This window comes from Corvus kubaryi, unplaced genomic scaffold (genome assembly GCF_017639235.1).
Source record: "Corvus kubaryi isolate FWS band 111438036 unplaced genomic scaffold, C.kubaryi_AGA036_p1.0 split3-73, whole genome shotgun sequence".
NCBI lineage: Eukaryota > Metazoa > Chordata > Aves > Passeriformes > Corvidae > Corvus > Corvus kubaryi.
In genome coordinates, this window is record NW_024582091.1 from 38,404,624 (window position 1) to 38,431,508 (window position 26,885).

The following is a 26,885-nucleotide window of genomic DNA, read 5'->3' on the forward strand; positions in this document are numbered from 1 at the left end:
CCCGCCCGTCCGTCGCCGCGCGGCGGGGCGCGGCCCGCGCGCCAATAACGTCCGGCTGGCGCTTGGGCCCGCTTCCGGGAGAGGGCAGGGGGAGGGCGGGGCGCCGGCCCGCGGGGGGGCGGAGCAAGATGGCGGCGGTACCGGCGCTCCCGGTGTCCCTGTCGGGCAGGTTTAAGGGGTCCGTCACGGCCGGGCGCGCTCGTCACCGGCAGCGAGGCGGGGGGCGGGAGTGAGCTGAGGGGCCGTCCGGCGCCCCGCCACCGGGGAGCGAAGGTTTTTCGGGCGCTGGGCGGGGCCGTGGGGCGGCTCTTGGCCCGGGGGGGCGGGCGGGGACAGCAGCGTCGGTGGCACCCGGGGCCCGTAGGCGGCGCTGCGGGCGCGGCGCTGCCGCCGCCGCAATCCCCGGTCGGAGCGGGCCGTGGAGCGGTATCGGCGCCCGTCCCGTGCCCCCGTGCAGCTGCTCGGCTCCGGGGTTCCGACGCACCGGGTAGAAATGTCACAATAAAAATCATCCTGCAGGCCCGCTTTGCGCTCTTTGCGGGCCTTGGCGCGTTCTAGTTGTCCTCGTACATAAACAGCCTTCAGAGAAAATGTAAATCAAGTGTATAATGGAGAGCGCGTTTCTTGTTGATATGAGATACGTGGTAAACTTTGAGCAGATATCTGCACTTTTAATTTTACGTTTCCCTGATTTTGCATCTGGGTATCTGAGCAATAGAGGTCGCGTTTTAGCCTAGAATTAACTGCAATTTCTCGCTGTTTTGGTAGGGCCAGTCTTTCTTTCTTGAAAAGACTGCTGTTTATCACTTTTTGCAAAAGTAGGCAAAAAACCTGACCAGTTTGAAGGCTTTTTTGGTTTGTTTTGGTTTTCTTTTTTATTGCTGTCCACTGCTTTAAAGGCACGTAAAGCTACTTTTAATACTGTTGTGTTATAAGGCTAGCTGGCAACAAGGCACCACACAGCTCAGCGGGGTGGGGAGAAGTGAATGGGAAGGGTAAAAATGAGAAAATTTGTGGGCTGAGATAAGAGCAGTTTAATAATTGGAATGAGAATAAATTGTGATGAAAAGAGCAAAGTGAAATAGAACCCAAGAAGAACAAGTAAGGCAAATGAAAACAATTGCTCACCACGAGCTGACTGATGCCTGGGCAGAGGCTCCCTGGCCAGCTTTTCCTCCTGGTTTCCACTGCTGAGCATGACACCATATGGTCTGGAATAGCCTTTGGGTGAGTTAGGGTCAGCTGTCCTGGCTGTGTCCCCTTCTGGTATCCCGTGCAAGGGCCTCCTCGCTGGTGGGGTGGGGTGGGGTGAGGCATGAAAGGCCTTGACTCTGTGCAGGCCCTGCTCAGCAGTAAGGAAAACATCCCTGTGTTATCAACACTGTCTCCAGCACAAATCTAGAACACAGCCCCATACCAGCTACTGTGAAGAAAATTAACTCTACCTCAGCCCAAACTAGCACAAAGATCATGCATTTGTTTTTAGAAATTGAAGCTATTTCATCATTTGCTGACAATAATACAATACTGATCCTTTCTTTTTTAGATCCTTTGCATATTTTACAATTAAAGACAGACTGCCCCAGATCCTCACAAGAGTTATTGATACTCTGCATCGACATAAAAATGAATTTTTTGAAGAACATGGTGAGGTAAGAGTAAGGTCCCTCTTTTCCCTGATGTTTATCCCCCCCCCCCCCACACCTAGTCCTTGAGACCCCTTCTCTGCCTTGTTTTTACTGGTGTCTTATACAGTCATTATTTGTTTCAATCCTTTTGTCTGATTTTTTAAAGATCATTTCTTTCTAGTAGCTCTTTTTGATTAGTTCTGTAACACACCTTTCTGTCTAACCTTTTTCTGATCTGTCACTTCTGCAATTTCATCACTTACTTGGGTTTTTGTGTTGATGCAGTGTTTGATAGACAGTAACACCTTCTTAACATGACTGTGTTTCAACACACTCATCACCTCTAATAAGCAAAAAGTCCAATCTAAAAAGAAATTCCATATGAAATTCATTTTAGGATGTTGGATCTGAAATGAGCTTTATTCACCAAAATATATTTTGTTGAATCGAGCTCTGATTTGTTGGGAGCTCTCATTTGGCAATTAAAATATTGCATGTTCCATGAACGGCTGATCTGTGTCTACAGGAATAAATGTACAGAATAGGAAGTTTTGTTCTCCACTTTTTTCAGAAGGGTGTTGAAGCGGAGAAGAGAGCTATATCTTTCCTCTCCAAGCTGCGGAATGAGCTGCAAACAGACAAGCCAGTGACCCCTTTGGAAGATGAGCTGCCTGATGCTGCGCTGTGGAACCAATATCTGGACTACCAACGAAATTTACCAAATGGAAGTGGAGAACCAAGTTGGTTTCAGTCCCCTTGGCTGTATGTAGAGTGTTACATGTATCGAAGAATCCATGCAGCATTAGCACAGAAGTACGTATTTACTGGATTGGTGTGTTAATTTGCAAAACACTGCTCTTACCCATTTTTGTTTTGGGAAAAAGCAAGACAGCTGAGGAGTAAGATAAAGGAAAATTTTAAGCTTTTACCATACTCCTTTTTCCTCATCTTGCACCTCAGATTTAAAATTAATACCTTTACTTCTTCAATTCAGCAGAATTTGAAGCTTACTCATTTTTTTATGCTTCAGTTTTGGTGAGTTGGTCTGCATGGAAACTTTTAAGCTTGACTGTATAGCTTGACCTTGCAGACTAATGTGAATGAAAATCATGTAGCATTTCTAAAAGGTTTGTTGGTGTAGAATTTTCTCTTAAGCCTTAAACGCAGTATATGAGAGCCACAAATCTGTTGGTAATTCTAACGTGTTTTGCGGCTTGAAATCTGAAGTTACCATTAGAGAACTGTTTCTTAGAGCAGCAGACTCCTCTTAAGCAGCCGCTGTTGTTCATTCTACACCAGCTTCTTAGTTACAGCAGTGCTTGTAGACCATGTGTTGCATTGAACTTTGGGAGCTGACACTGGTTAAAAATAACTGGCCAGGAAAAGCTTGTTGTGCTGGTACCATGGAGATGTGCCAGTACAACGTCATGGGGTAGGAATGAACAATTTAAGATCCCAATGCTGCCAAAAAAATTTGAAAGCTTCATGAGTGCTGGATTTACCCGTAGTGTTGCGGAGATGCAAATACAGTTAATGGGACTCAGTTTCTACTGGTATGTTGTGTAATTTGAACTCTTGTACCAAAAGCTTCAAATATGAAGTTGCTCCACTGGGTTGCACTTTAAAAGCTGAGCAGATACTTTTCAGTAGTACGCTTTAAGTTTCTTGATCTCCATTATTTAGTTGCTCTTAAGGATATACTTGGATGGAAGTTCAATTGTTTGTTGAAAGGTCTTCGTGCAAATATGTCTCATAATAGATTGGTCTATAATTTTAATATATGACAACATTCTCATTTGTCATGGTAATTTTCCAAAATCCTAGTAAAAACTTTCATAGGAATAACTTCCTGTCGCTTTAAGAGAATTTGGTATGGGAAGTACACTCCAGCACACACAAGCACGTTTAAAATCAGGCCAGCGTTTCTTGACTTGAGTTCACTTGTATGTTACAGTTTTAATTCTCGTCTGAAGATTGGAGTTCAAAGTGCTCACCGTATGGACAGTTCTCAGAATTGCTGTGATTGAATACTTGTTCACTTTCAGAATATATTGTTATATAAAGGTGCCTTGCGTAGTGTCTGTTTTAGCAAGATACAACATCGGGCTACGGAGAGGTGTGAAAATATAGTATGATGAATGAGAAGTGGAAAATCTAACTAGGGCCTATAATACAGTCTAAAAAAGCTCACCTTTGAGCTTCATTTGCATGTGCTGTCATGAAAAATGTGGAAAGTGTGTCAACATATTTGTTCTTCTCTTTTTAGCCCACCTATTGACAACTTTGACGTATTTAAGGAAGGAAAGGCTCAAAATTTCTTTGAATCCCAAGAAGCTGTTATTGCCTTATGCACTTACTTTCAGGAACTTCTTAAGAACATCAAGGATCTAGATGAAAAGCAACTTAAGGAGGAACTTTTTAAGCTATTGCAGGTAAACTGGTAGTGCTTAACACAATAATTTAAAATATTTCTCCTATGAAACAAACAAGAATTTGAAGTTATAAAGAATCTGAACTTCATATGGAAATAAAAATATGGATCTTTTGTTTGTAGAAGTGTGATGAAGTCCTGATAGCCATACTGTATTGCTGCTATTCTGGAAATATTTATATTTTGTGTACTTGTATAAATGTGACACTTTTTTATTAACTGCTGGTCTTCATTATGTGTATGAAAACCCATCAATTCTTCCTTCAAAACCAGTATCTCTCAAACACTTTAAGTCAAGTTCCAGATTACGTTTTTGATGTTTACCTATAATTTCTTAAAACAGTTAATTTTAGTTGGCACTTTAAATGTTTTTGAGACTTCTTTGGAGAAATTAGAAGTCAGTCTGAATCAGAAGTGGTTTAAAAGCTTTATAACAGCATTATTCTTGGAATATAGTGCCTTTGGGTAGAAACACCAAAGTATCATGGGATTACAAATAAGTCTGTTAGTTGGCAACAGTGCACACCAAGTATTGATGAATCTTTACAAAGGGCTCATTAGTGAGTACTTAAAATATATATACTTAAAATACTTATTTGGCTGCATGTAATAAAAAAACAAAGCTGCTTTTATTATTCCTTTTTCTGTGTTACCACTGATATTTTTTGGAATTGCAGTATGGAGAATATTTCTGTTTTGAGCTTTGTGATCAGTGTGTTTATGATGATCTAAATCTTCCATCTTTGTCACTTCTGATGCCTGTGTAAATCCAGAGCTTTGTTTGGTTTCTTCCACAAAATCTTGTCTATGTTCAGATATCTGTGCAAGAAGTTGAGTTTTATTAAAGCTGGGAAGAATATGTGGAGTTAGAACCTTTATTACCTAAACCAAAACCAAGGAAACAAAATCTTTATAGTGTACGTAAAGTTTAGAATCTAACTACAGTGAGACTTAGCAAATGTTGTTTTTTTTTTCTTCCTTCTAGGTGTCATTGTGGGGCAATAAGTGTGACCTTTCTTTTTCAGCTGGTCAAGACAGCTCTCAGAAATCTAGTCCCTTGCAATCCCTGGAAAACATGGTACCTTACATCTTAGTGAATGATATGGAAAAAGTTTGGTCACTACTTGTAAATGCCAAAAAAAATAGAACAGAAAGAAGTAATGTTAGAGTTGACATAATCCTGGATAATGCTGGATTTGAACTTGTAAGTGATCTTGTGTTGGCTGATTTCTTGCTATCATCAAAGCTAGCCGATGAAGTCTATTTTCATGGAAAAAGTATTCCATGGTACGTATCAGATACCACAAAGCATGATTTTAACTGGACTATTAAACAACTGGGGTCAGCTAATCATATGTGGATGTCTAGATGTGGGATAAACTGGGAGGGCAATTTGAAAAAGGGAGTTTGGGTTTTCTGTGACCACATGTTTTGGACTTTACCACATGACTTTTCCAGTATGAGTGAAGTTGCTCCTGACTTGTATGCTGAGCTACAGAAGTCAAACTTGCTTCTTTTCAAAGGTGATCTAAACTATAGAAAATTGACAGGAGATAGAAAATGGGAACACAGTGTCCCATTTCATCAAGCCTTGAATAAGTTTCATCCTGCACCTCTCTGTAGTTTGAGAACACTGAAATCTGACACTCAGGTTGGCCTAAAACCTGGACAAGGTGAGCAAGTTCAGGCTTCTGAACCTGAGTGGATGGTAAGTGGAAAATACGGGGTAGTTCAGTTTGATGCTGGCCTTTAGTTAAACGATTCCTAATATTCTGAAAGAGAGATTTAGTCTGAGTTTAATTTTGGAACTTTCTGAGTTCCATGCTTGGCTTCAGTAAAGATGCTTTTCTGTTTGCACTTTTTCCTCCAAAGTAATTTGTTGTTTTTGTCCCACAAAAGACTTTAATGTGCAAAAATTTATGAACTGTCTTTGTACATGTAAATCAATCTGCATTTCAATACATTTTGTTTTCCTAATGTCCAAGTTCAGGAGACCTTTAAGATGATTATTTAGTTTTCCATAATATTTTTTCCTCATCAGTGGGTATGAGTTTAATGAGTGAAAGTTTAACAAGTGAAAAATTTGCTTCAGAAACAATTTCCCTAATGCCACATTAGCATGAATTTACTTATTTCAGAATAATTTATACTCCACGTCATTTCATGCATTGCATGAAGGTTAGTACTTTAGACAATTCAGAAATTAATTCCAGACAGATTCTTTTGATGTTTTGAGTATAGTTTGCTTTATATTAAGTGATAAGTTATTGGGTGACAGCTTGTAAATATTCATGTAGAATTGAAAATTGAATTTCAATTTTAAAGCACAAGTGAATGTTGCTAGCCAGTTTGCCTGTGGGAGAGAAGTTGTCCCACCTGGTAGGGAGATTAATGGGAGAAAGGACAATCTCATTTTAAGAGTATTGAAGATACTGTTTATTTACAAAGCTCTACCAAGAAGAAGCACACAGAGAAACCTCCCCAAACAAACAAATTAATGAAACCAAGCAGTTACATTAACTGGATTTTAGATTTAATGGCAGACTTGATTTGCAGGTGGCCTGTCAGCAGTGTATGTATGAGGTTCAAGCACTGCTACTTCCTTCTGTTGTGATGATTCTCTTTATTTGTCAAATGTATTTGTTTGCGGGTTTTTGGCTGGTTGGTTGTTTTTAAGAGGGATGCCTTAATTTTCAGGGAGGGAATAGAATCCCCAGTTGCACTGAGAAGTATGGGCTAGAGAAGCATATGCCATACAGGTTCCTGTTAACTGGAGTTAGGTGCCTATTTCTACTCTTCTACCCTGGTCTCCAAAGCTGCTGCTTGTTATGTTCATACGATAAAGATTTATACAGTGGATAAGTATGTTCCAAATGCTGATGACTTTGATTATTTGTGTTTATTTTCTTCTTAAATCTGAAAGAGTATTTTAAGGTTTCAAGGTCAAGTATTCAAAAACAAAGATGCAAGGAATTTCATGAGGCAATGAGGCAATTGTAGGTAGAGTTCTAATTTTGAGACCTGGGTTTACTCTATTTACTCATCTCCTGTGTATCTTTGGCTTAGTACTCATACAGAGTGAATTCATCCTCATCCTTAGGCACCTGATTGAACTGCAGAAATTAGAAATCCAGTCAAGAAAGCTGAAGTCAGGCTGCTGAAGGTTTCTCTGACTGGAGAGAGCTCAGCAGCACTCTGGCTTTAGTGCTTTGATCAATTATGTAAACGACACGAGGACTCTGTGCACTGGAGCCTCAGTGTCTCTCATCTTTGAAAATGCTGTTATCTTGTTTCAAATGCATTTTGAAGCAACAACTTTGGGTCAAGAACGAGAGATGGAAATTACGAAGTATGTGGAATGAGACCACACCTTGCTCAGAGAGACAAAACGCATTTGGGATGAAATCTGCTTTGCCTGTGCTCAGATTGTTTGTAAGGTGCAGACTTAATTTGCTGGAGAGGTTTAAAGGTGTGTAATGGACAAGAAGAGAAAGTCACTGCTTAGGCCACCCTTGATGCATAGATTTGCATCTTACACAGTCCTTACACATGCTGACAAACTTGGTTTTGTTTTTTACTGGTTGTTTATGTGTCCCTGTGCCCAGGTTGCTTTCAGGCTGTTACTTCTGGGAGCTCACAATGCAGATCAGTGAAAATTAGTAGTATGAAGTTATGATAAATACAATCCTACAAAATACAAAATCAATTAGGAGATGCAGCAGCATTTGCTCAGTGTTACTGAATTATGAAGAGTACTAAAATACATGGAATTCTTAGCGTAGCGTGTGAATGCTAATGTAAGACATGATGTCATGCTGAAAAAAACTAGTTCTATTCTCCAGTTGATTAAAAGTGCACTTTTCATCTTTTGCCCCTCACAAAGAGAAGTTTATATGGTGTGACTACATGGCTGTGTAAGGAATGCACAGCCGTAACTTCCAAATACTTGACTTCCATAGCTGTAACTGCGAAGTGCTATCTCTAGGCAGAATTGAACATGCAGCATAATTTTATGTTGGTTGGCTATATTTTTGTAAGATTTTGATTGATTGTATGAAAAACAGAAAAAACAATGTTGCTGTAATGCCAGTGTTACAGTCTCCTGTGACACTAAAAAGTTGTGAGGACATATTCCAATGAGGCGCTGTGCTCTGCTGATGGGTTTGCTACAGTTTACTTAAAAATAGGAAACGTTTTTGTAGCTATTCAGTGTTAATTCCTTTTGTAATACAGCTTCATGAAATACCAGCATGAGCCTATTGCATTTAGGTGGAATTTACTATTAAAAACATAACATAAAGCATGTGTTAGAAGAATAGCATGTGCTGTAATATGGTGTTTTTTTAACTTGAGTATTCAAGCAAGTTCCTTCTATACATCTGTGTTACAACTGATTGCCCAAAATGCTTCTACAGTATAACTCAGGAGTTACTGATTTGTACATCCAAATTTTTGAGATTTTCGTTTCATATGCTGTTTGAATATTTATGGAAAAAACCAAAGGCATTTTCAGTAATTCTGAGTACCATAACAAAAAATGTTTTTTACTTTCTATTTTTGTCTTCTACCTTTTGAACAACTGTATTTGTAAGTCAATTTTTGATGGTGATGACTTTCATTGTTGATGAAATAGGAGGAAAGTAATGTCACAGGCACAGTGAATACCAGTACACACATCTGTCTGAATACTTGATAAGTTGTGTAAGATATCTACAATAATTTCTTATGTATATACGGTTTCTTAAGATAAATTGATGTGGAAAATAAATTGATTGAATGACTAGAAGCTTGTAAGAATATTGAAATAAATTATATAATTTTGTGCAAGTCAGACACAGTTACACTATTTCAGTGGCTGGGGAAGCCAACTTAAAATAATTCAGCTCTTAGTTTTTGGATTTTTTTTCTTTGAAACAGATTTTATGCATAAACCTGTAAAGCATATTTATTCAATGAGGTTTTGAAAGATACAGATGCAAGAGATAGGTATCATAAAATGTTCTTCTGTAACAAGACAGAGGAATAATAAGGAATTTTCTGACTTTTACGCTACTTATATTCCTGTTAAAATTTCAAAACCTTAAAAATCATTGAGAATCTCTTAAAATGTATCTGGTAATTACTTACTAAGGTTGGTGCAGTTGATGGTGTCATTTCCAGAATCACTTCTAGAACTCATAGATGCTCCATGTGTTCTCAGCAAAAATGGAAACACTGTGGTGTTACTCTTGCTGTAACTAAAACATTTCCAAAACACTTTGGTTTACACACCTTGCTGATGTCCCATAAACCCTAACTGTTGTTGTTGAAATAGTTTCTTTAAAGTTCACAGTGTATTTGCATTCATGGTTAACTATTTAACAACTTGTTCCATGTGAACATTTGTCTCCTGTGCTGTCAGACAGCATAGGAAAAAAGTTCACTCTGTTGCATGAAAATTACTCTATGAAATCGTTTTAATCTGAAAAGAAACCCTTAATTGTGTCTAAAATAAAAATTCCAAAATGGAATCTTGTACAGAGCTGTTGGGTTTTTTTCACTAAGTTTGTTTGCTTGCCAGTTTTCTGTTTACCCAAAATTACAGAACAAAAGCTTGTAATTATTTTTATTTAAAGCAAAAATGTAAGTTGAAATTCACCTAACACTTATCTAAGGATTTTAAAATAAAACTGAAAATGTGCTGGTTAAAATGGTCCTTTCATTCTTTTCCATATGTCAGTGGCAGAACACATGTGAGGAAAAACATGTCATATAGTGTGGACTGCCTATGTTTTCTTGTTTGCTTCTGGTTTGGGGTTTTTTTCCTAAAAAAGATTTTGAAAACTTCTATACATTTTTGTTCTTGCTGGTGTACTTCTGTTTCTAACAGCCCTGGAAATAAAAAGTCCACTTACATGTATTTTTACATGAATGAAGAATTATTTTATAGATTCACAGATCCACATTCTGCCTCAGCTTTGCAGTTGTGAATTCTGCAGACATGTTGTGAGAAGGGTTTTTATTTACAGTGCTTTTTTGAGATTTAGCTCATCTGGCTTTGTTTCCACTGTGAAAGAAATATAAAATGTCCTCTTACGATAACTTACAGTGAATAAACATATTCAGTATTTGTGTGCTGCTTTAGTTGTATCACTTTCCAGCAAGTGACATAATCACAATCTTTCAAACTCCCTGTTAAGAAAAATCTTCATCCTTGTAGAAGTTTATTTTTCCTGGGATTCTACTTCTTCCAAGCCTAATGAAGTAAAAGATTAAAAGCTGAGGTGAGCTATATCAAGATATATACTGTGGGCTTTCTTATTTGCTTTCTTAATGTTAACTAAGTGATTAGTCTCGCACTACCATGGTAAGGCTGATGCTTTCCAAGTGACTCTAATTGATGAAAGGCCTGATGAGGCATTTCATGCAGTTGCATCTGGGATAGGTTTCAACTCTTATCTCCCACTTCCCAAAAAATACCGTTAATTGTCATAGATCAGGAAATGCACTGAGTTCTGGTCCTGGATGGTTTATATACACACATAATTGTTAATTTTGTCTAGGATCTGTGTAAAATGCAGAACAATTCAGGAAAAAGGGTTAGGGTCCAGGAGTGCTCCCTCAAGCTAGCTGAAGGGTCTTTCCACCTACTTTTCCTACTGTCCAGTGACTCTTGTGTTAGAATCTGTGTGGTGGTCCTATTTCTGCTCAATGAGCATGTGTACCCCTGGGCTAAGGTTAGGTAATTAGGAGACAGGTAAATTCCTCCAGGCAGAGAAGGGCCTGCAACTTGCACTGAGGGCTCAAGTATCTTTATGTCAACAAAGAACATCCCTGTTTTTCTGTAGTTGGTTGTATCCTTGTTTTCAGGTAATCCTGAATTAGAGCTACATTTGAATGCCTTTGTCATGTATTGGATGCTCAGCTTTGACTGCATCCATGGTGTTAGATTGGCCCTTGGAAGTTTTGCTGCTACTTTGCTGGATTGTGATGGAAGCATCAGCAGGAGCTAGTTGCCCAGTGCAAATCGGGGAGTTTTCATATATGTGTGGAAACCTAAGATCCACATACAGAGACTTTGCAAAATAGCTGCATGAGTTTAGACTTTCAAGGACTCTGTATCTGGTTTAACTTCCTCAAACTGAAAACGACCTAATACAGCAGCAGCAGCAGCTTTCATTTACACTTCTTTCCCAAGCCTGATTAGTTCCCCCATACGCGTATTGCATTTTCACCACCCCCTTTGTCCAGGGGGGAAGTCCAGGGTTGTAAAACCAGGTTATTTCCTTCAGAAGATTGCTAACCCCACGACATGTGCGTATCACGGGGGCATCATTCTGTGACTTTTGGCTTTGAAATTATTTTTAGACATCCATTCTCATTTAGACACTTGCAGAATATCAGCTGGTACATTTTTGAGTGTACTGGGTGCTGGAATTGGGGTTTCATAACACAGATCAATTTTAGCATCTTTTCTCAACACCGAGCATTTTCATGGAAGGGAAAGTTTGTAGTAATTTTTAAATTACTTTTTGTTTCAAAAATTAGTGTGGCTTTATTAGGTACATACATTCAAGACATTTGCATCGTTCTTTGCTCAGAAAGGCTGAGAACATCCTTTCCATGTATTTTATCAAGCACAACAGGAAGAATTTTGATCCATGAAAATGACTCCTTGAAATTATTTAGAATTAAAAATCCCAAATTTATCCTTCCTAAATTGTTATTTCCTGTCCCTGTTAAGGAAAAAGAAACATGAGATTCTTTTGAGAACTCTACTTTGAAATACTAGCAAACAAGGGTAAAGCATTTGAAAGCGTGAGCATTGTGTAATAAGGTGGTTTATTCTCAGTCAAATGGCTTGAAGTGGGTATTGCACCCCACCAAACTGTCCCGTTCTTTTTTCAGAGTGTTATGTGACATTTCTACTTTTCTTCATCCTTTTTTAATCTTGTCTCTTTTGTTGTTACTCTTTCTACAGTTAATCAGATCCAAGTGTTTTTTTAAGGGCAAATAACTCCATAGATCTGTGGTAAAATACAGCAGTATAAGCTTTCCTTCCCCGTCACCAAGGGTGTAGAAGCAGCTGAAGTGTAACTCCCGAACCAGCCGTGGCACTGCAGGACTAGCGATGGGGAAGTGTGCTCGAGCACATGCTTAGAAAAGTCAGGACAAAGTTTCGCAATCATTTAATCCTGCATCTGCACGCCACTCCAGTAGTAGGACAGATTAGGCTGTAGTGGAATGCTGGACAAATCCAGGATGATATTTGCAGTGTATAGTAAAACGTGCCAGATTTATGCTAGGTTTATGCAAGACTGCCAGTACAATTTTAACCTGTCAAAAATACTTAATGAAGAATGAGGTTATCCTGGAGCAACATTTTGCACCATGCAGTGGTAGCAGCTTTGTCCCTTCTCTGCACCCCCATCCACTCTGTCAGCACTGGATAATTTTGTTCCGGAGGTGCCCTGCTGGGTTTCACTCCTCTGCTGCAGCACCAGCATTTGCGTGCAGTTAAGAACAGTGTTTTTTGTGATACGTTTTTGTACCCCTGTGCCGTCTTGTGTGGCTGGTAGCTCACTCTTCGCCCGTGAGGATGAACTGGAAGGGTGCCACCAAGGAGCTGTCGTCACCCCGCGCACCCCCAGCGATTGTGTCTTTCCCCTGACGCTCAGGAAGGTGGATGCTGGCGGCTCCTCCACTGCTGCTGCTTGTGCTGCACCGCCCCAGCCCCGTGCAGGGTCTCCATTTCCCCTGACCTGTTCGCAGCGCTCCTTCCTCACGTTAAGCGATTTTTGTCCTTTCCTTTATGAGTTTAGTGTCAGATTCCAGCTGAGGGATGGCATCGTATATCTGTGTGCTTTAAGCGATGCAGCATTTTAATTAGGGTGATGATCCACGCCGGCAAACCCCCTGCTTGGGGTGTCCTGTGTGCTCGGCAACAGCAGTGAAACGGCGTCGGGCACACAGGGACAAGGACAAAAAAATTAGTACCATCCCTAGCTTTGCCATTTTCTTCTCTGCAAAACGTGATTACGTCAGCATTCCTGGGAAAGGTGGGGTGCTTTTTGATTTGTGAGTACAGAAATAGTGCACGATGGCATTGTCCCCAGAGGCTGATTAAAGCTCACAGAGTCTTCAGAGGAAATGATATGCAGCCCCTATAGACCCGCAGGTCTAACTTTCTTTTATTGCAGCTTTCATTTCCTCTCTTCCCCTGTTTATCCACTTTGTTTGGATGAAAGGTGAGGAAGAGGAGGAGGTGCCCTTTCGGCTGGCGGTAGTTCAGCAGACATCAAGGAAGCCTACTTTCTCCGGGCTGCGGGGGTGCTCCTTTGGCAGGTTCTGGGGGGAGAAGGAAAGCCTGCCTGGGTCACAGGAGCTGCTGCTCAAGTGCCCTCTGCTCTGCTCGTCTCTTCTGACTTTTTTTGAGACAAAATGCGAGCACATTTTCTCGGGTGATGTTTATTTGAAGTGAAAACAAACAAACAAAACCAACAAACCCTGGCGTTTCTGTGAGCATCCCCTTGTGAAGACTGTTCATTCGCAGCCACCGAGCTGTGTCCCCCCTTCCCTAGCCAGGGCCTCCGCTTCGTCCTTCCCCGGGACGCGTTGCCAGGGGCACGGCCGTGGCCATGAGCGGCTCCAGGCGGGGCAGCGGCGCGGCGGAACCGCGGTAACCGAGGGACGGGGCAAGGCAGAAGGGGCCCAGGGGGGTGGTTTGGTTAGGGCTTGGGGGGTTTTTTGGCTTGGGGGGTTTTTGTCCTATTAGGGAATAAAGCCCTGACTTGGGAAAAATGCCCCTTCCTTCTCTCCCCTCGCTCTATCAGTAGTTTCTATCGGTGTTACTGTAGAGGCTGACACAGGCTGGCTGTAACCCCCCTTTGCAAGTCATCTGTGCAATATTCAATTTAATATCGCCTTTAGCACCCCATCCCCCCCCCAAAAAAAAAACGAACAACAAAAACCCCAAAACAACAAACAAACCCAAACCAATCAAAAAACCAAAGCAAACAAAAACCCCAACCCCAAAAGAGAACTTCTGCAGGTGCAGAGCTGCACCCGGTGGTGCAATTGAAGCCCCACGAACTTCAGCTGATCATTATAGCTTATCTTTACAAATTCAAGGTCAAAAAGATTTATCTTACTAAGTGCTGCAGAAGGGAGTACTTTCACAGAGCAGGAATTTATAGTTATCTAAGAATTTCTTCTTTGCATCTCTTCCTCCTTTTAAACTGATTTGCTGGCTTTGATGTGATTTTAAGGGAGACACTTGAGGATATTGCTTAGAAGGATCAAACCCTTGTACTAAAGATATAATAGGAACCTTGTAACAGTTTTGTGTTCCAAAAGATAAGCAATTTAGTTGTGTGTGAACAAGTTCATTTTCTCCTGAATAGTTGAGCATCAATTTTGTAATGAAGCTATATTGTTCTGAGGCAAAAAATTTACAAAATTTTGGTAGTTTGTGGTGGCAAAACCAACTGCCATTATATTAAATACAACTGTTATGACCCAGTTAACAAAGTTTTTGTTAGTGCTGCTTAGTGACAGAGTGGACAGCAACCTGCTCCACATTCTAACCAACCCAAAGTCAAATGGTTTGTGAGTGTTGATTTTGATACTCAAAAACACACTAGAAATTACATGTTTATAAAGCGTGAGTTATAACTGGTAAATCAAACTACAGCAATAATCAGTCTTTAATTGTGTATATACCAACATACTCAATTATTTCTAAAACATTTGCGTTTTGTTTACTGCAGTGGAGTGTAGTAGGCATTGGAGGAAAATTGCAGCTGTTGACATTGCATGATGGTCTGTTTTTTAAATCTGCCATTTAAGTTGTTCTGTTACAGAAGTTATTTAACTCTATTTAGCACTGTTAAAGTAAAAACAGTAGAACAAATCGTTTGTAAAAATCCCTGCATAAACACTTAATTTTTTCTTAGCAATCACCCTTTTTATTGTTTTGGGAATAAGCACAGCAGCTCCTTTTTAATCATTTTGGAAAAGCTGTGAGAGAAAGTGTCAGGGGAGTTCCAAATTCCTTAATTTGTCCATAGAGACAAAGGATGAAGTCAACCAGAAAGCATGTTAAATAATGTTTAGAGTAGGTGATGCATCTCTCTAATTGCCTTGAGATGACTGCTGTCTTTCATCACATTAAATGCATTTATTATATTTAGATGCAAAGTCACCTCATCCTAACAGAAAAACGAAAGATGAAAATGCTTTAACTGCTGCTTGTAGTAGTAGCAGTGGGTAAGACTAAAATTTTGATTGTAATGAAGCTTTCATTTGGTCCCATTAATCAAGCTTGAAATTGGCCTCTTCAGCAGATGAACACCACAAGTGATTTTTATCTTTTCAGTAATACCTTTCAGTGATTACTTCAAAGGGAGGAGGGTAGAGCTGAGCAGTATCCTTCTGAAAGGAATTTAGAAAATCTCTTTGCTAATTTATTTGAGCTGCTGAGAACACTTGAGTTAGTTTTACATGTTTCTGGAACATTATGCTAATGCAGAAAAACTCCTTAGGTATATAAAAATAACAAAAAAAAAAGGTACTGCAAGCAATGAGTTGCGCCTAGTTACCAGGAGGAATCAGCAAGGGGAAACAGGTGTTTACTGAGTGGAAAGTGATCAAAAGTATTTGAGTGTTTCTGGAACTTTATAATGTGCAAGAGCAAGTGACAGAACTGAAATAGTTGTGAAATATTACTTGCAAATTTTGATTTATGTTAATATATAGTTATCAATACATTTTAGATCCCTGATAGGCAAATTGGGCAAAGTATTATCTCTAAAGAAGACCCAAAATATACATACAAGATGGTTAATTTGTGAACCTTTTTTTTCCCTCCCCCTGAAGTGACTCCAGTGGAGGGGTCAGCCTATTCCAGGTAACTGGGACAGGACAAGGGGACACAGTCTTAAGCTGCACCAGGGGAGGTTTAGTTGGGCATTAGAAGGAATTTTTTTACAGAAAGGGTTGTTAGACATTGGAACAGGCTGCCCAGGGAGATGGGGGAGTCCCCATCCCTGGAGGTGTTTAAGGACAGACTGGATGTGGCACTCAGTGCCGTGGTCTAGTTGACAAGGGGGTGTTTGGTCACAGGCTGGACTCAATGTTCTCAGAAGTCCTTTCAGACCTCATTGATTCAGTAATTCATTTTAGTCTGTTCTCGTATGCGTTAGCAGAATCTGAGTCACTGTGGAATAGTGTCTGAACCTTCTCATGCTCGTTATTGTGTGTAGGTGTTGTGGCTTTTCTGAGGTGATGTGCATGCTGGCTGGCTGGCTGGCTGCTGCTACCAAGAAAAATCTGCACTAGCCAAGTATGGAAATTTTTTAACTACCCATTCTTTCCAGTATTTCATGTTGGATGTCATCTTCTTTCTGTTGCAGCAAATAATAATAATAGTAATCAACTCTGCTGCTGCATTGTGTTTTCAGAAGTTAGAACAATTTTATGCACATATACACTCAGGAGTATTCATTTGTCTTAAGAAAAAAGATTGCAGATTTGGGATATCTCATTTTGCTTGTTTTCAGAATATGAACAGTTGTGACACTGGGATTTACAGAAATCATTGAACAGCCCACTGAGCCCAGCCAATGTACCAAGTCCTGTATAAACACGTAGGTAAAAAGGGCCCACTGATTACTTTAACATCTGAGGGGGAAAAAAAGATGTATTTCAGTTAAGATAGATCTTGTGTTATTGCTTAGATCTTTTTTTCCTTTTAAAATATATCAGTGTAGAAGAGATGCAGGACAAAAAGAGAGGTGAAATAAAAACTTGGAGCACCTGAAAAGCAGTGACAAAGGAAGCAGTCACTGCATGAAGGCCAACTGTGTAGCTGAACCGGTGAAAGTAACCTGGACAAGCCAACATGAAGGTGCCTGTTTTGGTTAGATGTGTGTTGAAATAACTGTGGAGACAATTAGAGCTCATAAGCTACTAGAGAAACTTTCCCATGGTGTTCTGCTTTCATGCCCAACTTTGCTGATGGTAACCTATGATACAGTTTAGTAAAGCATATCTGTGAAAGAAGAATGTCACGTGCCATCATATTACAAATCTATTGAATTTTCAACCTTTCTTCCCTCTTCCCCCCCATTTGTTCTGTAGAAGCAAAGGAAGAATGAAGTCAACAAATGTTTGTGAGTCATCGTGTTGGGTATGTCAACCCCAATGTGTTTAGGTACTTTGAGAATGGGAAGAAGACATCTCTGCCCTGAGTACAGTCTATGCCAATGCATTGACAAGTCACTCAGGGGAATGATGGCTGCTTAAATGCTTGCTGGGGGCTTTCTGTTTCAAAAAAGATTCTTAAAAAATATATTTTTTTGGAAAGGGGTCTGGGCTGTGTGCAGGCAATGGCAGTGGTAGCAGCATTTGCCAGTGCTGAAATAAGAAACACAACAGGAAATGACAGAAAAGTTGTCAAAAGCAGAATGGGAGTGAGTGGCTTTAACAGCTGGCTGATTTCAAAGTACATGGATAGGTATAAACCTACTGAATGTTGTTGTAGTTTTGTTGTTTCTGCATCAAATGAAGTTTGCCAACTAAAGACTGGATTCCAGGGAGATAAAGGCAGTTATTTGGTAAAAAAATCAAACCAAAAAATGGTCAAAAATAACAACAATCACCATATATTGTTGATCTTCTAAGAAACATCTATTACTAATAAAACTGAATATCCAAGTAGATATTGCTCTTAAGTACTGTAAATATATGCTTAGCTTCTGTTTAGCATGTGGAGTTAGATGAAAGCTTCATTTTCTTTCAGGTAAGTGGAAAGAGATAAAAAAAATTAGTAGTATGAGTGGGAGAAACACCCAAAACTTAGGTTATTTAGAGCTGATTGAGTGTTAATATATTAAGACTTCTTCTGTCTAATCTCTCTTATTCTTTTAACACTTCATTAATTCTATTTTCCTAACAAAAATCAGTATAGATTACATAGTACTCATGAAACATTACAAATCTGAATTTTTCCACAGATATAGAAGTGCCACATCCACATTACAAATTTTGCCCCGACATTAAAGTCATGCCAAGTTAATTGAGTTGTCTGATAGGTCTGATTAAAGATCATACCTGTGACTGGCTGATGGCAAACCACAGAAACATAGAAAACTATTAATTTTAGAGCATGCACATTTCCTGCAAAAAGTATGATGGTAATACCAACTTCCCTACACACATGGTGGTGCCACCATGTGTGATTAGTTCTATGTTTGCTAAGGCACTGGAGGATGCAGAGATCTGCCTCTGTAAATCTCACTAAGACTGTAGATGAGTCGAACTGTAGTTCCCATTGACTTCTGCCCCGGCTTCCTTAAACTTCTTTTAAGTCCTTTTGGATGTGTAGCTGCATCTTTAAAGTGCTCATCATTTAAAAATCTAGATTTGTATGAAAAACATAGATTTTGGAAGTTTCAGCTCTAAAGCTGTTACATTGATCATTGTTTCTGAAAGGGGGCTTATTTTCTTCAGCTATGCTCTGAAATGTATTTATTTCATCAGTTTTGTGATGTACTCCTTTCTGTAAAGTTGTAAGTTGTGTTTGTTTAGAGAAGAAAAGGAAAAACCTCCATTCATGCAGTACTACAAATATAATAACATACATAAGCAGCATACAAAGTGTTACTGTTTGCAATCTCCATCCATTGTTTTGGAGCCCTGGTGTATTAGAGAATGAGAAGAATGCCCTCTACATTAAAGAATTTAATGTAGTTCTACATGTGAAACAAGCAGAGTGAAGCAAAAGCAAGGCAAAACTAGTGAGGAGATGGCACATGCTTTCCCTCACTCCCTCACAACAGTGATAAAGTGTTGAGAAAATTAGCACCCCTTTTATCTCCAAGATTATGAGCTGTGTTCCATGTGGCCATGAGTTTTCTGCACGTGTCAGTCTGGCTTGTTGAGAGTGGCAACTCCTTTGTGGAAGAGCACAGCTGAGTGTCTTTGAAGGAGATGAATGCAATTAAACTTGATGGGTCTAATCTAGTGTCAACTAGGACGGGGAAGAAAGATTAGAGAATAGAGGTTGTGATATTATAGCAACTAATCCAAGGTGATTTATCTTCTGCTACAGCCTAAACGAGTAGTTTTTCCTTATTCCTCAGGGATTTCTCTATGTGTTCCATGGTAAATCCTTATTTTACGAGATGTTCACATATTTGGAAAGCTCTTCAGGTTTTTTTTTCTATTTAGAATGGGTAGGGGCTGAACTTGTAATTTATCTCAGCCTGGAAACTGATGCTGATATAAAAAACCATGAAGAGAAGATGTCTCTGTCTCCATTGCAATACCTTTTTCCAATAGCAGCCATTATCTGGGGGTGTTTTGCATTTTATAATTCATACCCAAACGTACGAGGATTGCAGCTTTGTTTCAGTCCTGTGTGAGAGCTGATGGAGTACAAATGTCGTGTTCGGTTCTCTGCCATGTGTGCTCCCAGCATAACCTAAACTTAGTTCTGTTCTGAAGAGGTTACATTTCATCGTCTTATAGTTAATATTGATCAGAAAAAAAAAAGTTCTGTCTAATGAAACTCTATCAAGACTTCAGGTCTGAATTTTCATCTTGGAAGACTTTAAGTAACAAAGATCAAGAAATCCAGCACATTCCTGCTCTACTGTAGAAGAGCAGAACACCACAAAAAGGAGAAAGCCTACTATAGAATCTAAAGGGCACAGCTAAAAGGGTTGTACAAGTGGTGTGAAGGAGACTGTACTAGAAAGACGGAGGCAGTGCTTGCCATGGAATCAGGACTTGAAAAAGAATCAAAGGAAGTCATTATGGTGATTGCTGGGGATGAGAAAGCATCAGTCAGGAAGCTGAAGTGGTGCCCAAGTGATGGAGTTCAAAAGGACCTCTAACCTTGAAAGGTTAGATGTAAAAAAAAGTAAATGGCAAGCCAAAAAGTGACTTGGAGGAGCAGATACAAGTGTCTGAGTAGGCATGGGCTCTTCAACCTGATAGAGAGACTGTGGAGGTGAGATACAATAGAGATCTGCAAAATCATGCACAGAGAGGATTGATAGCCGTTGCTTTTTTTCAACATTTCTTCTGAAATAAAAATGGGGGGACGTGCAGTATAACTGAAGATTAAAATCCGAAGTGATTCTTTGCATGAGAGACATCTGACTCCCTCTGGGTTAAAGTTTGTACAAGTTGAAAGAGTGACTGGATAATTTTGTAGAAAAGGAACCTTTTGAATGTTACTAAATACATAGAAAGTGCTGGAAAGAGCCGGAGCTGAAAACAGTGGGAGATCATGGTGTTGGTGGCTGAACTTGGAGATGAAAGTGGTGACTTGTAGAAAAGGACTGTTTAACCAATTTTTCAGTACGTGTGTGTTACTCTGGGAATAATATTTGGAGTAATGCCCTTGAGCAGTTTAATCAAACAAAAACATGCTGAAGCAAAAATGTTCAAAAAATGTGATGTCTAATAGTTTTGTCTTCATGCTGTCTTCACAGGAATCTCACGATCACGTTCTTTTGGGTATTTCTGTCACTAGAGAGCAGATGAGTCACTATCGAGCTGCAGCTGAAACTGCTCAAAGTGAACTTGCAGCACTTTCAGTGAAGTATGACTGTGCCCAGTCAGAGGTACATTTAAAAAAGTTCAAATCCTTCTCCAGACCTGAGGATTCTTTGCATCACCTTCTGTAGAGAATAGAAAGCTTTCAGAAAGTCCAATTTGCTTTTGCTACAGAATTTTTGGAGGTTTTTTTTGTAATAAATTTGTTTTTAGAATGTCTGTGTGATTTTTACTTTGCTTTCTTCTGTGATCAAGAACTGATTATTAGCTTGTATTTGAAAGATTTGAAGCAGTCTAGCTTTTTATCATCACCTAAATTCAATCTTTTTATATTAAACCTGAAAATTAGCATTTCTAAATTGTGGTTGTATAAAAGTTCAGATAGATATCTTCCTGTTGATGGCGAGTTAAGATCTAGCTGCCCATCTTTACTCATTTCTCCCCTTTATTCAAGTTATAGCTCCCCAAATTTGCTCTGCATTCATCAGTGAAACCGTGTCTGTGCTAATTTGCTCTGCTTTCAGCACCAGTGAAACTGCGTTTGTGCTAATGGAGTTGACTGTAACTAGAGAGGCTGAAGAACATGTACACATACTTTTCTACTCTTCCTGCTGTGTAGATGGTGCTTCTCAGGAGAGGACTTATTACAGGATAACTTTCAGAGCTTCATTATTTCCACAAGTAATTTTTTTTTAACATGTAACTGACTAAAAGTGATTTGATGGAAGTCAGCAATGCTGGCAGTGGTCAGTTTTAAAGTGGAGTAAAATTTGCCTTTAGAAGACATGAAAGGCTTACATTTATTCATATGCAGAACTACAGGCATAAGTGTCCATTGACTGAGGTTTAATTCAATCAGTTGATCCTGAAGTTACTGCAGGGCTCCCCTACATTTAACATTTATCCAGAATCCATGCTTTAAATTTAGATTTTAAAAAGCCATAGAGAATCTCATGTTCTCATACAAAGAATTTATTACTGGAAATGTTGAATGGCTTTATTGCCAGAACATCTGACTGATTTATAGATTCCTCAAGACTGTGCTTGCAAAAGCATAGTCAAGAAAACAGCTGTTCATGCTCTTGTTAATAAAGACCTTCATGACCCAGCTGAGGTCAGAGCCTTGTTCTTTTGAGTGCTCTGTAAAACTCATGATATAGGATTATTCTTGCTTTTTCTGCTATTGGAACTGACCACAAAGACAATGGACAGAGGAAAAAATATTGGATGGGGAGTTGAACCACAGAGAAATTTTAAGGCTATGAACACTCTAAGATACCATAGCTTGGTCCAGCTGCCAAGCAAAGCAATGCTATTGTTCCTTCAGCTGCTCATTTCCTTCCCCACACTGCCCCACCCCTTGTGCCAGCACAGATGTATGTGTAAGTGTAGTTTTTACAGTGCACTGTTGTGTCAATGCAATTGAAAAATAATTCCTTTCAAGTTGTTTCTTAGCCAGATCAGTTTCCCAATCTTATTTCACCTTGTAGCCATATAAATGCTTCTGATAGCACAAAGAGGAGGGTATGGAAATGAAGCCCATGAACTCGGGAAAAAGCCAAGCTGCTTCTGCTTTTCTCAAAGTCAGTGCTGCTTTATGTCAGCTCCAGAGTGAGTGATAAACCAGTGCTTGCACGTGAAGCATAAGCTTATCGAAGGCTGTGCTGCTGCTGCAAGGATGATCCTCCTACCTGATTTCTCAGCATCAGCCTGTGCTCTGTGATGTGACCAGCTCCACTTCCTCTTTCTCCTCTGCGAGAGAAAAAGTGAATATTTTCTATCAGTTGTTACTTAAGTTGTTTGTGGGGAAGTCAGACAAACACAGAGCTGGTGCGAGGGAGAGGAGAGGCGTGCGTGGCTGAAAAGAGGAGAAGCAGGACTTTTCCAAGGCAATTGGCTCACCAGCCTCTCTAATTTCTCTGAGTGTCTTGGGTCTGGTGATACTGAAAGACTCCATCAGAGAAGTGAATTTCTCATTGCCCTGGATTGCAGTTTAATATCTTAAATATTTTTGCCTTAAAATGTTTGCCACAATTTAAAAGTTATATCACTCATCATAAAGAGCAGTTAACGTGGCTTAATTATTTGCCTGTTAATTTTATGTAATAGGACAGAAGTCCTTCAGATTGTGTCTTGCTGCTTTTAATTGGAATAGTCAGGAAAGCTGAAACATGCCTTACCACTTCTTGTGACAAAAAAGTCCACTTTAAATTACTTGTTCCTATAACCAAAATAAATCATATGAAAATGTTGTTTGCCTGGTGAGTCTCCCTCAAGCGCAGTCTCCTAGAGAAGCTTCTAGCAGAAATAGTTCAATGGAAAATGGTATATTGAACAAAAAGAGAGAGGAAAATCTACTGAACTCCATGAACTCTTGGAAAGCTCTAGCATCATCGCTGTAAGAGGTCTTTAGCATTTGAGGGTGATTTTCCTTCTCCTCCCCTTCTTTAAAAGGTGCTATTACTGTTTCAGCATAAATCCAGCTACATTTAATTGGATTATCATGCCCAAAAGTAACTACTTGCATAAGATGAGAAGAGGGTGCCTAACACACAATGCTCCAAAAATTTATTTGCGTCTGAATATGCCTCAGATCATCTAAAGTCTCCACACTCATACAACAGGATACTTTGCTATTACAACTCCCTGCAGCTATAGATTATCTGTGGAATTGTGCACCAGAATTGGAAGCAGGCAGGCGGCAGGCAAAAAAGAGGGAATAGAGGTGTTAATAACTTTATCGTAATGCAGACACATAGGAAACATGAGTTAAGGTTGTGCAGCAGAACATAATTTAGACTTGTCCGAAATTCTGAGTTAGTAAATAAATTTATCTTCCTGTAAGGTATTATCTTGTGTTACCCAACAGTAGCTTTTGTTTTTGCAAACCTCTCCTATTGCTTTTTCTGTCTTGTAGTGATAGAAATGCATTTCTATCACATTACTAAGCTTGTTATAAAGTCATGTTATTTTAGCCTGGGCAAAGTACTCTTCATTAATTTTCTCCTTTTCTATCTATAGCTTCTTAAACTCAGATCGAGCATGATCTCTAAAGAAGTTTCTTTTCAAGAGCTGAAGGCTGAAGCTGACAGCTATAAGGAAAACAATGCCAGACAGATGTCTCGCCTCCTGTCTCTGCAAACACAAATCCAGGAGATGGAAAAAGATCTGTGTGCACTTGCCACTTCTAAAAACCAGGCTGAGCTGACAGCTCAGGTGGCATATAAGGAAAATTTGGAGCTGAAGGAGGAGCTTCATGAGAAAAATGCCAAACTTAAGTAAGAGTCATGTCAGATAAGAAACAATTTTTCGGGGGGGAGGACAGAACAGTGTGGAGGACAGAACAGTGTAGTTGTCAATACAGAAAAATATGTTGGTGGATAGACTTTACTGCAGTTCTGAATTCTGTTACAGTGCCTTGCACAGCTGTTGTACCTGAGTGTGTGGCAGGTATTGAAATTTGAATTTTATTTTGAGTTGTTAGTCCATAAATGGAGGTTGGAGTGTTTTGTACTTTGAAGGTGAAATGCATTAAACTTATAAAAGATAGTATCCTTTAACTGTACTGTTTTTAGCATAGTGTATCAGAGCACTGATCTGTCAGTTCTGCATAATTGCTTGTGTTTTGGGTCTGTAGGATGGAGACTCATGGCAAAATTGATTGGTATGAAAATATTCTGAACTCTGAAATTCCAAAATCAGTGTCAGTCATATTAATAGACACCTTGTAGACTTTTATAATGGATTTTTCCACCCATTATCAGGCTAATATTTGTGACTCTATCAATACTGTCTAGTTAAGAGCAAGATGAGTGTTTACCAGACACCTGTATTTCCCAAATCAGTATTTCACACAGCTCTGCCAGGCTTTGTGCATTAAAAATTAATAATTAAGTAATTTTAAAACTTAGAGAAAGCCATTGCAGTGTACTTGTTTATTACCAGCTGATTTGCCAAAAGCCCTGCCTGGAGAGCGCAGCCTGACATAATGGCTGTTAATATTTTTAAAATGCTATTTCTGGTAGAAAGAAAAAAAAATTAAAAAATGGAAGAAAATACTCCTATTCTCTTTGCTTGCCTAACTCACTGGGAGAAAACTGCTGGAATACTGGTTTTCATACTCACCTGCCGTTATAGTGATACAGTCAGTTTTATGGGCATAAATCTCTGCTGTCACTCCCAGAGCAGTCCTGGCTGCTCTCTTTGGCCCACAACGCTTGTGTAATCAGTTGTGTAATCAGTTCTGTTTGTGTTGATGCGTGGTGATCAGGACCAGGGGACTTCTCCAAGAAATGAGCAAAATAAAAAGCTCAATTTCCACCTCTACCAATCCCAGATCTGGTTCACTGTGCACCTGGAGTGTGCCACTGGACTTCTAGCAAAAAGGAAGGGGTACAGGGGTAGTGAGTTTGTTCATTTGGAAGGAACAAACATGTTGGGTTGCTCATGAATGTGCAGTGTTTGCTTTCAAAGCTTTTTCTTCTCCTCAGCTAATGGTTGCATGTGTCACTTCATACCAACCAATGTACTGACTCAGTGAACTTCAGCCACTTAGTCTGGCTGCCTTGGTAATACTTGGCACAGGACTAGTCCTAATTAGGTGTTCCAAAAAGATTTTCACTGAAAACCACTAATGAAAGGGAAGAGCAAGCCAGCACCCATGAAGTGCATATTTACATTCTGTATCTTGGGGATATAGTAAGAAATGTTTGGTGAATTCTATGATTGGCTTCCAGGATGTGCACCTCTCCTATTGAAAATGGTGCTTTTCTACTCAACAGGTCTATTGCCATGGTATTTTTAGAGTCTGAACTGTCAAAAGCTTTTTTCTTCTTCTTTTTCCTTCTCTCCTCTTTGCTCATTAGTTCTGAAGAGCTAGCAAAACTGTGAAAAAGCTGTGTTCTACTTTTTTTTTACCTGACTGCCTATTTTCTAGGTGCTCACGCCTTTATGGCCCTACAGCAGGTAATTAGATGATTTGTAAAGTTATCAAGTGAGTGCTTTGTACTTCAGATTTTTTTATTTTTAGAAGCAGGCATGGTTTTGTCTGTGGATACTTCAATTTTTTGGACACAGAACAGTTGTGGCGTTGTTGGTCAATCTTATATAATAGTCTGACATATAAGCATGCATATATGTCACGTCTAAGCCTAATACCTTTTCACTTAACATATCCCTCCTCACAACAGCAGTTTAGCAATCATCTCATGATTTACTTTGTTGGGGCTACAGAGGAAAGGAGGGTGCTGAGAGGTGAGGAAGCTGTGAGGGTGCTTGTGTTCTGAGGGACAGTGTCTGCTGCAGAAGGCAGACTTCTTTTGGCTCATGGTGTGTGCTGTGTGGTAGTATGTGGAACTGCCCTCACAATATCCAGAGCAGTAATGAATGTTTTCCATTCCTCTCTGTTGTTCTGCCACTCTCTTTCACTTTGCAGCGTTCACAGCAGCTGCGCTGATCTCGCTCCTAAGGCTATGTGTTAAATCCTTTCATGGACTGTCTGTTTTGCTTACTGATTTATAACCATTCAGTGTACTGTGTTTGCACTCACTGTGCATCTCCTGTTGGAGTCTCATGCTGCTCTTTGGTTATGGAATAATACTCTGTTTGATTGCCAGCCTAGAGAGGAAGAAATCAGGAATGGAAAAGAATGAATCCAGAAATGACTACCATGCCCACCTTGAAAACTGAGAATAGTGCTACGCTCTGATAAGCAAATGCATTTCAATAAAATACTTGCTCTAGACACCTGTTTGGTTACATCTCAGGTCTTGATTTATTCTAGAGTGAAGAATTTGCTTTAGAAAGAACCTTGTTTCTCAACTGGAAGCACAATAGTTTGTCTTGCAAATCTACCGTTACCTATCTACCACTCTTATGGGAGTTAGTGAGAGGTATTGGAGTTGACATTTGGATTACACTGGTGGTCATTTTGAGCTCTGTTTGGTTGACTGATTTTGCTAATCTGTTTCTTTTTAGTTTTCCATAAGTGATGTGTGTTTCAGCATCATGAACAAGATTTTTGTCTGTGTTTGCTACCAAAGCAGACTATGGTGGCTCTTATTTGCTGGACCCATCTTTGTCCCTGGCAAGGGAAGGAATTTATACTAATGAGTTAAACTCACTATTAATTTATTTGCTTTGTTGTTCTTGTAGAGCATTTACAAACTGACACCTGCTGTTAAGGTTGAGAACCTGTTTCATGTGGGACATTCATCTGCATGATAGGCACTTGTTGAGTGATAAAATTGCTGACAAAAAGCTCCCTTTTCTTCATATCTTTG

At 39.6% G+C, this 26,885-nt stretch overlaps 2 protein-coding genes across 3 annotated transcripts in view; both read left to right on the plus strand.

The window, feature by feature from the left end:
- Positions 1 to 78: 78 nt before the first annotated feature.
- Positions 79 to 9,749, plus strand: ARMT1 (acidic residue methyltransferase 1). 2 transcript variants are annotated; one of them, XM_042016825.1, is made up of 5 exons: positions 79 to 178; positions 1,547 to 1,652; positions 2,200 to 2,441; positions 3,895 to 4,060; positions 5,045 to 9,749. In XM_042016825.1, exons 1-5 carry the CDS (start codon positions 129 to 131, stop codon positions 5,810 to 5,812), a joined length of 1,332 nt encoding a protein of 443 aa, XP_041872759.1. In that variant the 5' UTR covers positions 79 to 128; the 3' UTR covers positions 5,813 to 9,749. The 2 variants fall into 2 exon arrangements, with proteins under 2 accessions (XP_041872759.1, XP_041872758.1); XM_042016824.1 differs by lacking the exon at positions 79 to 178 and adding an exon at positions 344 to 1,227.
- Positions 9,750 to 13,659: 3,910 nt separating this feature from the next.
- CCDC170 (coiled-coil domain containing 170) overlaps positions 13,660 to 26,885 on the plus strand; it is a 35,082-nt gene continuing 21,856 nt past the window's right edge. The window contains exons 1-4 of the mRNA XM_042017164.1: positions 13,660 to 13,717; positions 17,179 to 17,227; positions 20,541 to 20,672; positions 23,626 to 23,882. Of these exons, the coding sequence (XP_041873098.1) occupies positions 13,677 to 13,717; positions 17,179 to 17,227; positions 20,541 to 20,672; positions 23,626 to 23,882 (479 nt within the window). The 5' untranslated portion in view covers positions 13,660 to 13,676. The remainder of the gene's footprint in view (positions 13,718 to 17,178; positions 17,228 to 20,540; positions 20,673 to 23,625; positions 23,883 to 26,885) is intronic.